Below are 13,858 nucleotides of genomic sequence, written 5' to 3' on the forward strand. Positions count from 1 at the left end.
CCTCAAGGGGGTTTCAAGATTGCAGACACGGTGTAATTGATTGGATGTGATGCAGTGCTGGATGCAGGATGATTGAGCCATAATGGAGACCAATCAGACGTCCAGGACTGAGCTGGGCCAATCGTACCACTCGCTTCATAAGTTGCCAGTTAACTTTGGAAAAATATCTACCCTCCTCAAATCTGTCATGAATCAATGTGTGATGTTTTATAGTAATCTGACTTTTAACCTTCAGGCCAATGCTGTGACTAATTTGGCATATTGCCAAATTTTATTCACCTACCATTGTCTGCCATCTTTTTGAAAAAAACATATTAACTTGTTGGCCTTAGAAGAAGCTTTTTATCAGATGCCAGATTATTAAATTCAGCTGTTTTATAAATCTACACAGTTTGTTCCAATATGTCTACATCTCGAAGCAGCCTTTGGTTTGCTACCCACAAATATTAAAACAAACTAGCAAACGTGTTTCTTTGGGATTCAGACACCTGCACTTGTAAGATGCAGTCTATGGCTCTTCACCCATTACTGGACTGGAGATGAAGACACGTATTTCTCTTTGCTGCCAACAAGATTCCCAACATTTTTCAGCTGGACCATCACCATGCAGAAAATGTTGATTCTGTCTGCTTTACAGGTTTAGTGTTTGCTGGCCGTTTTATGTAGTGGGGTTTCCAGAACTATTTGGATAAGTATCTGCTATTGTGGAATTTTGTTATGTAACTTCAATGTGTTATGTTGCCCCCGTGGATTGTTGAGGGATGATATAAACTTTAAAGGACAGTGCATTCAATTGGAGAGGTGTTGCTTATAAGGAGTACAGGTATAAGATGAACTTTGTTGCCAGGATCCCATTGTAAGGGTGTAATGTAAGTATGACATAACTCAAGTGTGGATTGACTGTATATGTGGCAAAAGACATTTTCATTTAATGTGTTGGTGCTACACAGTTGGTGCCTGCCACTGTCATTCCTTCCTTGCCTATAACCAGTGTAGTCTGGCATTTATAGTTATGATGCTCAAAGGTGAAAACATAACTAAACGCGCCATAATTCAGCGTATGATTAAATAACACAGAGCCTGAGCTACACTGGCCTTCGTCACAATTTAACCAAACTGTCTTATCACTTCAATTCCTACAGCGGGTATGTGCAACAAGTTGTACAGCACAGTTGGGGCTCCTGAAGAACAGCCCAAACATGGATACTCTATTTTCTGTCAGACACCAGGCTTCTGCTCCCTGAAATGTCTGTGTCTCGGCTCGTACATAGAAACCCAGGCAAGCCGTAGTGTATTTCTCATAGAGATCAACAGCTACCCAGACAAATATATATTAGCCTCAAATGGCTGAAGTTTCTCAACAGTGCCTTTCAGACGAGTATGCTTCACAGATCAGTAGTGAAGTGTGTTAAGTATATGGCCTGAATTTGGAGAACCAGACAGGTGTCTGGAGTCAACCATCAGTCCTTTCCTTTTCTGCCAAGTGACTTTCAATGCCTGTACATCACGTACCCACATAGCACCTAGACATATTGGGACAATTCAGATGCCTCTGGTGAGGCTGGCCCTCACTGGGGTAATTCTCATTTTTCAAACAGTCTCACATTTCCACTAGAATCGAAGCACAAAAAATGCCCATCAAGCACTTATTCCTACAGTGGCCACTAATGCAAACCATTCAAATATTTGTCATAACATTTCTCATAACAAAATCTCTTTGATCATCCCACCCATCTGCTTGCGTGATTCTAGAAACACACCGTCAACCCATCAAAAGAAATGTAAAATGTTTTTGTGTTGGATGACATGCGTTGAATGTGATGACCTTCCTGCAAAAATAGATTACAATTGTATCAAAATCATCAACCGTGTCAAATTTGATCTAGGATAAAATAAACAGCTTAAAAAGTTCTGATTATTCATTTTGGGCATAATTCCGCTGTGTGGTGTTCTCTATGCCCCTTAATGTCCAGGCAGCCATTCATCTTGATACTTTCTTCCGCTGCCTCCTGCATCAAGTCATATTCCTCATCCAGGAAGTCCAATGAGTTGTTGCTTGGCAATCCCCTGATGGTGAACTTGTGTGAGACTTGAGCCCATTGCACCTTGTTAGCTGCCACCCTCTCGTAGAGTTCAGAGGACTTGGGGAAAAGTTCTTGAAGCAACCTAAGGAAGAGGGAAAGCATAAAGAACGGTGAAAGACAAGCGAGAAGTGTATTGGGAGTCATGATTTTATGCAAGTCGAGAATTTATTCACAACTATTTCTGGTTCTCCACACAGCACTTTCAAGAGCAAATCATATTATACCAGCAGCTACGTAATAATAGCCCGTCTCCTTGCTGTTGGGCAATCCCACTGTACAACATTCTCCCTCTTTAAAAATTGCTCCTAAAAAGATTAGCATCTTGCATCTTAAGTAGAAGAATGCTACCCGGTAAGACATGACTGGAAAAGATATGGACTATTGCCTACTATTTTTGCAAGCATCATCCTGGGGTTTAAAGAGTTATTTTAGAAATGGAGTATATAGTATTAACACATGCTTTATAATTTGACTCAATGTTGCTATATTAAAACTGCACAACTGTGAAGCACAAGTAGGGAGTTTTAATTAGAATCAATGATGGAGAAATAAGGCGAAGCATGTAGCTAGTGCCTAAACTCAAATAATTACTTACATTTACAACTGGCCAGATATTTGGAGAATAAACAGTGAGCAGTGTTCCAGTGGCTCATGCAAACGAAGTGCTAGTGTTTCTGATGTTTGACTGGTTAGTTGACATATAATCCTAAAATATCTCATAGTTAATGCAAGACTATGTGGCCATTTTGGATCAGGAAGCTGGGGCATCATTAAGAAGGAAGTGGCTGCAGAGTAACGATTCGCCAGTTGTCAAAACCAGCTGAAATTGTGAAGCACTAACTAGCAAAAAATAATCAGATGAAGAGTAATGTTTTGAGAAGTAAAAAATATTTAAAAGGGGCAAAAGGTGCAGACTACTGTTACTAGTGATGTGGTACAAGTAGATATAATAAGCTTCCTGTACAAAGAGAAGCGAATATTTCTGATAAGGAAGCAGTTCAAAAAGTGTTAGGTAAACAAGGAAGGGTGAAGGCCTCAGATGAGGAATATTTGTCATTATTGGAGAAAAATGAAGAGAAATGTGAGGAATATTAATGGTGGAATGAGTGTGAAAAATACTAAGTATCACACTTAAATGAACAAGGAGGAACTTTCTTACAGTATATTTGGGGAAGATGGTCACTGTACCATAAAAAGGAAGCGTGTCCATGGAGGCATGGAACGGAAATGTGTCCTTAGTGGCAGAGGAAAGAGCGGGTACAAATTATTGTAATGAATAGATAGTAAATTTAAAAGAGGTAGATTGCAAATAGAAAAATTTGATAGGCGAATATGAAATTCTAGGTATTAAGGGTGTGTCGAAGGAACCAATGGGGAAACATATGTTTTGACCAAATTGAATAAGACTCTCCTGTATCGCAGATGTGTGGCCCATGCCACGTGTTGGGGATTATATTACATAAAAAAGTAAATCCAAAAACATTTAGACATGGATGCTAGAGCCATTATGAGAGCACAATTCTTGAGTCTAATTTAAAATGAGTTTCATTGGCATGTGTCATGGGAAAATGAGGCCCAAATAAAAGGGGGATGGTGAATGTTGCAGTCCTTAGAGGTTTGAGCCAGAGGGTGATTTTTTTCCTAAGAAAAGTTAACTCTGCTTTAATTACAGAAACATACAAGGTGATTCCACAATGAAATTCTTCCAAAGTTGGGTAACTTAACCCCAAAGGAGCTCAGTGTAGATAGGCATTGCGATTTGATGAGGAGCTTGTTAAACTGTTTGAAAATATGTGCATACTTTTACAGCTTTGGAAGAAGCTCAAAATATATTGAGAAAAGTGTTTGGCAACAGTGGTGTTTTTGGAACGGCTGATAGAATTGAACTGCTAGGTCTGAAGGCTTTGACACGTCGTTTTGGTCTTCAGTCTTCCTCGATTCAGATGCTATTCCCAGTCTCTTGACATTACACGGCAATTCAGAGCCTAAAGAAAAAACATTGGGGGTGTTCTGTGGTATGGGGACAAGGTATGACTGGCAGAAGATGCAACAGAAGAGTTTAGTTGGTGAAAAAAGAATTTGGATGCTGGGAAAGATTGAGATACTTTTGGGACAATTCCATATTTTATTTTAGAATTAGATGCAAATTGCAATGAATGAGGGGCCCATGTGGTACAGCAGGATACAGGTACCAAGTGGATGCCAAGGGAGAGAACTCAGCATACACATGTTTGGAAATGAAACCTGGGTTGTTTGCTTTGAGGAGTTTTCTAGCATGTGTAGAGGGTGTGTGCGTTCCTTTATGTATGGAGAGTGTGTTAGCAGTATGGTATATAGCCCATTCAGAGAGAGCAATAAACTGCAGAGTCTGTCAGAATTAGCGAAAAAGATGTTACATTATTATTTGGAACACTAGATAAATAGCAGAATATTGTATCTAACTGGTATTATGGTGGATTGGAATTGGAGCTGTTCCACAGATTACAGCAATTGGATGTTGAAAAAGTGTTTCAGGCAAATTCAGACCATAGGGGCTCCATTAGAGGTGGATCTGTTTGTCTCCAGATTAATAGCTCAATTATAGAATTATTAAATTGGAGGCCAGACCCAAGATAGCAGGAAGTGGATGCATTTCTGCAGAATTGAGGAAGACTCTACGTTTTGTTTCTCCTCCCTTCGTGATGGTGCGGAGGCAGAGATGTCTCTTCATGTTGATCACTCAGTTTGGGGTTTTATGTGATGTGGGCATCCAAATGGCTCTTTAAGGGGATTGGAGGAGAAGTGCATCGGTTGGTAGAAAATGAGGCTCTGAGCGAGCTTGCTTGGAAGATGCCAGAAGATCCAAACAATATGAAAAGCTTTCAGAGAAGGTCAAAGCTTTGCTTGAAGAGTCATGGGCTCCAGGTACAAGGATGAGATACAGAGGAGCATGGAAAGCTTGGATACCTTGGTGTATGCAAATGACTGTCTATGCTTTGGAAGGTTTATTTATTATTTATTCATTTATTTAATTTATATGGCGCAACAGCTACCCAACAAGGGTTTCCCGGCGCCTGGACGAATTTACTGAAGAGGAAAGCAATTATTGATTAAAAAGCCAAGTCTTAAGAGAACAACGATAGTGGGGATAAGACGGCTCCCTGCGTAAGGCAAGAGGAATTGAGTTCCAGAGAGAGGGGCCCAAGACAGAAAAAGATCTACCTCCCATTCTAGAAAGCCTGAACCTGGGAACGTGAAATTTTTCAAGTGAGGAGGAACGGAGGGCACGAGTTGGAACATACGGACAGACAAGAGTCTGTAAGTAGTCAGGTGCTAGGCCCCACTTGATTTTGTACATAAAGGAGAGAGCTTTGAACTCAATCCGCTTGTCAATACGGAGCCAGTGCAGGTCGCGTAGATGAGGGGAGATAGAAGAACATCTAGGAACTCCGCATAGGAGTCGGGCAGCGGAGTTTTGCACAAGTTGCAACCTATGGGATACCGCCTGATTTGCACCCAAAAACAGAACGTTTCCATAGTCCAGCCGTGACGTAATAAGAGCATGGACTACGTTTTTTTGGGTGTCTTTAGGCAGCATCCAAATAATTTTACGTAACCACTTCAAGATGGTAAAACAGGTGCCTGCAACTTTGGTAGCTTGATGGTGCATTTTCAAGGATTCATCAATGAAAAATCCCAGGTTTCGGACATGGTCGACAGGACGAGGAAGAGTACCCAACTCATTCGGCCAGTGACAAGCACCCCAAAGATCCTTCTGCTTACCCAGGTTAATATAATGGTGGTAAGTATTTTGACTGAATTATTTCTTAAAGGATTATATTTAGAGCAATGAATTGCTATAGGTCAGCCATAGCAGCAGATCATTAGTGGAGTGATGGAAAGTCCATTAGTAGGAGTTCTTTGATATGTAGAGTCTTGAAGGGAATGAGATTGCAGAGACTACTGAAAAGGAAGGTATAGATCTATTGTTTATTTGAGGCACGGTCAGGTAAGCCATTTTTAAGTTTAAAACCATTAAATTGAAGTTGACTCCTTTGCTTCTTGTGATATCTTTCAGAGGGGTTTCACATGTGAACTATGGAGTTAGGTAGTAGGTATTAAAATCAAGAGTGTTATCTCAGGTATAATGGGGACCGAAAATAATGTGTTTGGCAATATTAGTATCCAAAGGTGTATGTCATTAAGTTGTGTTTAAAAGTTTGGGAGAAGAATGTTGGAGTTCAGTTTCTGTTATTGACTTTTTATGTGTGACTATATAGAGGTGTGTCGTCAGTGACGGTTGCATGTTTAGTAATGCAGGAACCAGAAGTTGGTTTGAGTACATTCAAGGCTCATTTGATTCATGGTGCTGGGAACGCCGGAAGTCTAAACACTCTTGCATTATATACGGATGCTGACTAACAGTGAATATGGTGCACCCCTACAAATTTTGCATCAGCAACGCTCTCTCAGTGCTATGGCTAAGAAGTTGGTTTCTTCAAGAGCAAAATTTGTGGATAGGTTCAAAGTGGCTGATTTATCAACTGCATTAAGACTTGCAAACTTAAGATCAAGTAAAGGGCATTGCCAAGGGCATTGCCAGTTATGTACTGAGGTAATGTGAATAGATATATTGCTGGGTTACATTGTGCCAAAAACGACACATCTTAAAGATTTAGTGACAGAGAAATCTGGATTTTATTACAGATAAGGAAAGCTCCCATTATTCCACTCACTTCTTCTATATTGAATAGATACAATAGGAAAGGGGAATGGAGAAGATGGGTGAGTAGCAAATGTTTTAGTCTTAAAAATAAAGAAATTAGAAAAAATGGCATTGGTTTAGATTGTTGATTTACTTTTTATGTTTGGAGAAGGGCCGGAGGAATGACTGAGGTATAATGAAAAAAGACAAAGGAGGAGTTCAGTGCTGGACCAGGGGAGCGAGGAGGATGGAGTTCAGATGAAGGAAGAGGAATTAAGTTCTCTGAACCTTTGAAGGGGGAACAATGTTGAACAGTAAGGTTTTAAGAAAGCAGCCATGAGATTGGTTCTAATGCCATAGATGCTAGAAAAATATGTTTTTTTCTTTAAAGTGCTGTGTAGAGAAGTAGCAATAGAAAGGTATGAATAAAGCAAGCCTCTGTTTCTTTAATAAGATCTTAGTAAATCTAGACCTTAGTTTTACGCATGCAATCAAACAACCTTTGCTAGATTCAAGTTTCCTTACTAGACGTTCATGTGCCAGTTCACATATATTGAACAGAAAGAAGATCTGTGTATTGTACGTTTTCTCCCATGATTTCCATGGAGTTCTCCATTGTTGACATTCATAAGGATCACCCCGCAATACACATTGAAATCTGTGCAAACTCTACATCCGAGGCATATATTTTTGAGGACTATCTGCAGGTATGACAAGTGTAAGGAGAAAATGCTGTGTAAATATTGATTAATAGAGTAAACTGGATTTTCTTTGTTTTTCTCCATAGAAATCTTTCCCCTTACACTCCCTGAAAACATGGGGGTACATGGGAAGTGTAGAAGTGATGTATAGGGAAGGAAGAGTATTTGGTACATTTTTCCAACTCAACAAAACACTTGGGGCCAGATGTATAAAGCATTTTTGAGGTCACAAATGGCCTGAATGTTTGAATCGGGCTGTTTGCGACCCCAAAAATGCTTTTTGAAACGTACACAAGACAAATTGCGATTCTGTTAGTCGTTACTGAGTCACAATTTGTGTTTGTGATTCGGTATTTGGAAGGGGCTTGTTTAGGGTGCTCCTTCCAAATACTGATTCACTCTGATATGTATTAATGTTTTGTGACCAAATTCCAATTGCAAACATTTACATTTTACCACCAAATCAATGTTGGTGATAACCCACTCACAAATGGGAATGGTCTCCATGGGACCCTTTCCCCTTTGAGAATGTAAAAAAATGTTTTAAAGAGCTCTTAAAAAATGAATTTTAAACATGTAATGTTCTTGCTTTTAAAACACACTCCATTACCCTTTAGGAAAAACGGGCTGCATTTCAAAGAAAAAAAATTGCTTTATTTAAAAGCAATCACAGAAACAGAGACGTAGAAAGTTAGAGTGTAACAGTGTACAAGAGAAGGGTAAGAAGGAGCTAGCTTATTGACACATTTAACACGATGAATAGATTGTGAAATTTAAAATCATGCGGAAAGGCAAACCATAGAGGGGAAGCAAGAGCAGGAGAGATGTGAACAGTAGGAAGGATTCTGAATATGCAAAGGGATCGTCTTTCTGAACTCTTCAGGGATCGTGTGACGGCGCAGCCAGTATGTAATTGTGGAACAGGACTTGTTAATCTGAGGCCCACTGGAGGGCTGACATTGGTCCTCAAAATCGTTTTAATGCACACAAACCTACTGGAAGGTAAAATGTAAATGGAAATTAAACTGCAAATCCCAGCGTGCACCTCATTGAAATCAATGGTGAACAGGCACACCGGAGGCCAGGTAACTAATTTGAATGGCGCAGGGGACTGTGGGAATCTTGAAAAAACGTGCGCATTGAAACTGCCTCTGAGGAAAGAGCATAAAAGCTTTGAAACGCGTCAGGCAGGAGGACAGAAATCATCGGAATGGCAATGCTGGCTCCTACTTAAATAAATGATTTTGGTTGAAATCACTGGCTGGAGGAGTGCGTCTCTTAATGCTGGGGCACCTTGAGAGGATATATATATATATATATATATATAATCTGTGGCATTATATCTTTAATTGTTGGCATGACTTTATCCTATGTTCAATTGCCTAGAAGTTCTTGTCTGTCAGTTGTTCTGGGAGTCTAGAGGGTTCACGAGGTGACGACGAGTGCCGATTCTTTTCACAGAAAATAAATTCCCCCTAAATCACAAGTTGTGACTCATGTCATCTCTAAAGTCAATGCAACATATCTTGGCGATGAGGATGGGATTCAAACCCACATGTACATGGCCAACTCCAGTAATTGTCCTGCAGTAGGGAAATTGCGTTTGAAGTGCAAAAAGACAGGACACTTTGCATGTGTTTGTAAGAATGTGCACAAAGCTGTCTTTGTGAATAGTCAGGATGACTCTCTTTCAGTTAAAAGCTTGGAAGAAGTAGAAGGGAAAAAAGATTGGTGTTTTCCATTAGTAGGATATCACCTATAAATATGTTGGCTGTGGGAGAGAAGATGGGAAAGAAAGGTGCCCCTGTCTGTGATATCAAAATTGGCAATGTAGACATGGAGGTCACAGTGGATTCAGGATAACCCATTACCATAGTGTCTGATACATTGTATGATCATGAATGGAAGCATGTCAAGTTATTACCCTCAGACATTCGCACTGTGGCTTTTGGTGGGCATGAAATTGAAATGATGAGGTATTTTCATGAAAACGTCAGGTACAAGAATAGAGAGATCTTCTCCCCACAGCTCTAATTGCGGGGTGCCACAGGTCTCTACTCTGAGCCCTAACCTGTTTAATGTGTATGTCGCACTTCTTTCCAAGCTGATTTGCAAGTGGGGATTCCAGATATGCTCATATGCTGACGATAAGCAATTATTCATCTTGATAGGGTAGAAACTTAATGACACTCAACAGAATCTTTCTAGTTGCCTCCCTGAGGTCACCAGCTGGCTGATAGTGCTGCTTAAAATGAAATGTTTTTATTTGGTAGTGCCCACCTGATCTGGGACTCATCATGGTGGTGCGCGTATTTGGGACCTGCAACTAAGCCCAAATAAGCTGCTAAAAATGTAGACGTTCCTATTGATGAGTCCTTGACCATGCAATATGAAGTTATTGCCACATGCAGCAATTGTTATGGCCTGATCAAACCTCTTAAAAAACTCTTCAACTGGATTCCATGCGTTGGTGCAGGACCACAGTCCAAGCCCTTGTAATCAGCAGATTAGACTGTAGCAACACCTTCTACATAGGGATGGCCGACCACCTTTTCATCCGCTTATACGTGATTCACAACATGGCGGCAAAGCTTATATTTGATAAAGAAAAATATAATTCCGCTTTGGCCTGCCTTACATTTCTTCACTGGCTTCCCATCCAAAAAAGGGCATAATTTAAACTTCTTTGTCATGCACACAGGGCTTTACACGACTCTGGCCCTGTGATCCTTCGTTCGAAAATTGAGTTTTATACACCCTCAAGAAATCAGCGATCCATGAGCTTAGCATTGGCCAAAACTATGCGGATCACAAGGGTTAGAGCGGGAGGCCGATCCTTTACTCATCTTGCGGCAGCCCTCTGAAATCTGTTACCCCTGGATCTTCACTGCACAGATGATTACCTTAGGTTCAGAAAAAAGCTTAAAACTTGTCTCTTTCCTGATTCACCTGCTCTCTCCATTTGGCCTCTCTCCTAGTGATTTAGTAATACAATTTGTGGCATCTATAGCGCCGTGATATCCCCTCAGGGATGACTGTTCACACTTTATAAATACTGCTAAATAAATAAAATAAATAAGGTCAACAAGAGTATTCCTAGTGTTGATCAGATAAGAGTTAATGTTGAGAAAACTCAAGAGAGAAGTAGCATCAGATATAATGACTTGAATAGGGGGAAAGCAGTAGATTTTCATGTGAGGGAACAGGTCAGGGTTACGAGACCTAAGGATACTAAAATCTCATCTTCCAAATTTTATCCCAGGGCAACAGTGGTTTAAGTTTACAAGTACTCAGCCAGAGAAGAAAATAGTAAATGGTGGAGTAAGGGGTATGTGGCCAGGTTGTAGATTGGACAAGAGTTGGGTGTTTACGACCAGTTGGATTTATCTTTAGGTTTTGATAGTCACTTATCAATTGTAGGTTCTGTAACTGGCAGAGGTGACACCTACCCAGAAGGAGGTAGTTCCTTGGTTGGCTGTGAGGTGCGCCCTATGCATCCTTGTGGGTTCCAATCTATTAGTGAAATAAGTTCAGAAGGTGGTGATGGAAATCTGGTTTCACAGCAAGTCGTCACGGGTGACTCTGAATTGCAGGAAAGTAGGGCAGTTGGTGGTGTTGTTGAAGGAGAAAACAAGAGTAGGAGGAAGGTGTGTATGCTCAAGTATCTAAGTGACTACAATCTTTCATGAGGTAATTTACCTTGTCATGTATTATTGCATTCTTCCATAATGTATTTACTTTGTCATGTGTAAACGGTTGGTTTCACATTTGTTTTTGCTATTTGTTTGTTGAGGGCTTATTGTGTTTTTGGTTCTGTTAAGGGAAGGGAAGTGTGTTATGGGTTTATGTTTTACATATAAGAGTACTATGGGGTTTTTTCTTTAATTATTGGAATGTTTTTTATTCTATGTCTGAGTGCCATGGTGATGCTCTTTGAGAAATTCTTGGCTGTCAATTGTTCTAGGAGTCTGGAGCGATCGCGGGGTGACATAGAGTGCTGATTCTCCTATTCAGAAATTAAACTCTCCCTCAATCACAAGCTGTGACTCCTGTCATCTCTGCGGTCAACGCACCAAAATGTTAACACATTGTCATGTTCGCTTATTTTACTTACAATAGAAAGGATTTGTATTCATCAGGTACCATATGTTTTCATCCTAATAATGGATTCCTTATATCTTTTTGCATATGGGAGCTACGAATTTAAGCGTGTACAATTGCTGTTCTGCGACAGGAACGATGGATGATCACTATGTCCTGGAGGATTATGGTCTCCAAAATAAGGAATAACAGTATATTACACGGCGTAAATAATACATTCTTAGTATTTTTTCTATGTCTATGCTTTCAACATTAGGATACTGTAGTATTTTTCCTGTATCGATGTACCACCAAGATTATCTTGTTGGACACATATTCCTGCTATAGAGAGACTTTATATCAAAATGTTGTATACTACCTTTTTCAACATTACCAATATGAATAAAAGCATTGTTTAACCACAATGATTAACTTCAAGATGACACTGGTGCTGCTCTTCTCATTTATGCGTTGACATTTCAAAACAGTGTAATTCGCTGAATAATTTATGAGGATGTGTAATGATACATGTCTACGCTAATGAAGACCAACACCTTAGGTTAGTATTTTTATTTACTTTGATTGTATCATGCGACCTGCACCGGAAAAGTAGTGTATTTTATTACGGTGTCATTCAAAATGGCAGTTACTCATGTATAAAGCCTTGCAGGCTGAATCGCGTTGAGCCTGTTGCACTGTCATCACTGCTCTTGTTGCAGTTGCAGATTGTATAGTATCCCATTGGGGCTGTATTCAGCAATCGCAATGAGTAATGAGTATTATGAATTAATTCATTTTATAATTTGTGTAGACATCATTGATTTCAGTTGTTAAGCTTTGGGATAAATGTCATTGATTGATTCTATGCTTGTCCATTTGGGTCAAGTATATGACTCCACTTGACCCAATACTTAACACACTGCATATGATACTGTGCATTTTAGAGATGTTAAATAGAATTTAGTACACAATGTTTTTTATTCATTAATAATGCCGAGTATATAAATAATTGCTTGTGGCACAGATGCAATTTCTAGTATTATATATGCTGTGAACGAGAACTTAATAGAATTTTGTCTATGTCAGTCAACCATTAATCACATGGAGAGTATATATATATACCTTGAACAAAACTGCGCCTTTTAGTGTGACAAAGGCTGTTAAACAGCCGAAACGCATCCTGTGACCTATGTTGCCTGAGACAAGAAACAGGTGTTAACCTGCTCTCGTCTCCGTGTGCTGGCTCGCACTCTTATTGGGGAGGAATAGTGGTGTGTGTGTGTATATTAACCAGTGATAAGCATCAATGGATAGATATAATTAGGACCGTGTTTCCATAGGAAATGCATTTTTTGTTTTGCTAATAACTTTGGCACTGTATGATAAATCTCTTTTTTGCCTAGTTTGCGCTTGGAAAGTTTCAGTGTGATTCTTCAAGTGGGGGCAGATAAAAAAACAGGGGTACCAAAACACATTTTTCCCATTCATTTACCCATAGGAACTTTAGCCACAGCTACAGCCTAAACCGCTGAACGGATTTACACCAAATTTGGCAGAAAGCTAGATCTAGGTCCAGAAAGAGTGGTTTTGTGTTTGGTGTAAATCAGTAGCTTTTGTTAGCAATTAATGCTCAAATACTTTGTATATCTAGGGACGCAGAGGCTGCACAGATCCTGACAGGTCTCATACTGAGATCTTATTGGCTCAACCAGGAAGTGATGGCAGCCATGTTAGGACTCGGGACTCAGTCCAGAGTCCTAAATAATGCCTAAAATAAAGACATAAGGGGTAAAGGTCGGAATACCCTGACCCCTAGCCTGGTGGTGGGGTCCTAGAAGGCCCCTGCCTGGGACCAAAAACATTTTTTTTAAAATTTTGCAGAGTTCACTGAGGCTCTGCTTTTTAGCAGGCCTGGTCCTGGGGGGGGAACAAATATTTATTTATATATTGGGGAGGGGGCGATTTTGGCCTTGGGAGTCCCATCTTCCGGGGCCCTTCCTTATGTAAAAGGGGGCACTTAGCCCCCGTCCTGAATTCAGTCCCGGCTACCCCATCCCCTGGACTTATTAGAAAAGGGAGAGGGGCGCATGTAGGCCCCCTCCCTGGGCCAATTTCGGGCCTGGGGCCCCATCCCCCAGGACCCAGCCATGTTGGAAGAGGGGGAGGGGGCACGCAGTCCCCCTCTTTGGGCTGATTTCGGCCCCGGGGCCCAGCTGAATAAGCAGAGGGAAAGAGGAGCCGTGCATCCCCTCTCCCTGAGCCATTAATGGCCCTGGGGAACCCATCCCCCAGGGCTAGCTCATTGGCCC

The 13,858-nt window shown here is 40.5% G+C and overlaps 1 protein-coding gene across 3 annotated transcripts in view; it reads right to left on the reverse strand.

Annotated features, from left to right (window-relative positions):
* Nucleotides 1-914: 914 nt before the first annotated feature.
* Nucleotides 915-13,858, reverse strand: part of PDE2A (phosphodiesterase 2A) — a 1,179,840-nt gene continuing 1,166,896 nt past the window's right edge. For all 3 annotated transcript variants that reach the window (XM_085623379.1, XM_085623380.1, XM_085623381.1), the window contains one exon: nucleotides 915-2,166. In XM_085623379.1, coding sequence (XP_085479505.1) covers nucleotides 1,920-2,166 — 247 coding nt within the window. In that variant the 3' untranslated portion in view covers nucleotides 915-1,919. The remainder of the gene's footprint in view (nucleotides 2,167-13,858) is intronic.

Source organism: Triturus cristatus, chromosome 8, assembly GCF_964204655.1.
Source record: "Triturus cristatus chromosome 8, aTriCri1.1, whole genome shotgun sequence".
NCBI classification, from domain to species: domain Eukaryota; kingdom Metazoa; phylum Chordata; class Amphibia; order Caudata; family Salamandridae; genus Triturus; species Triturus cristatus.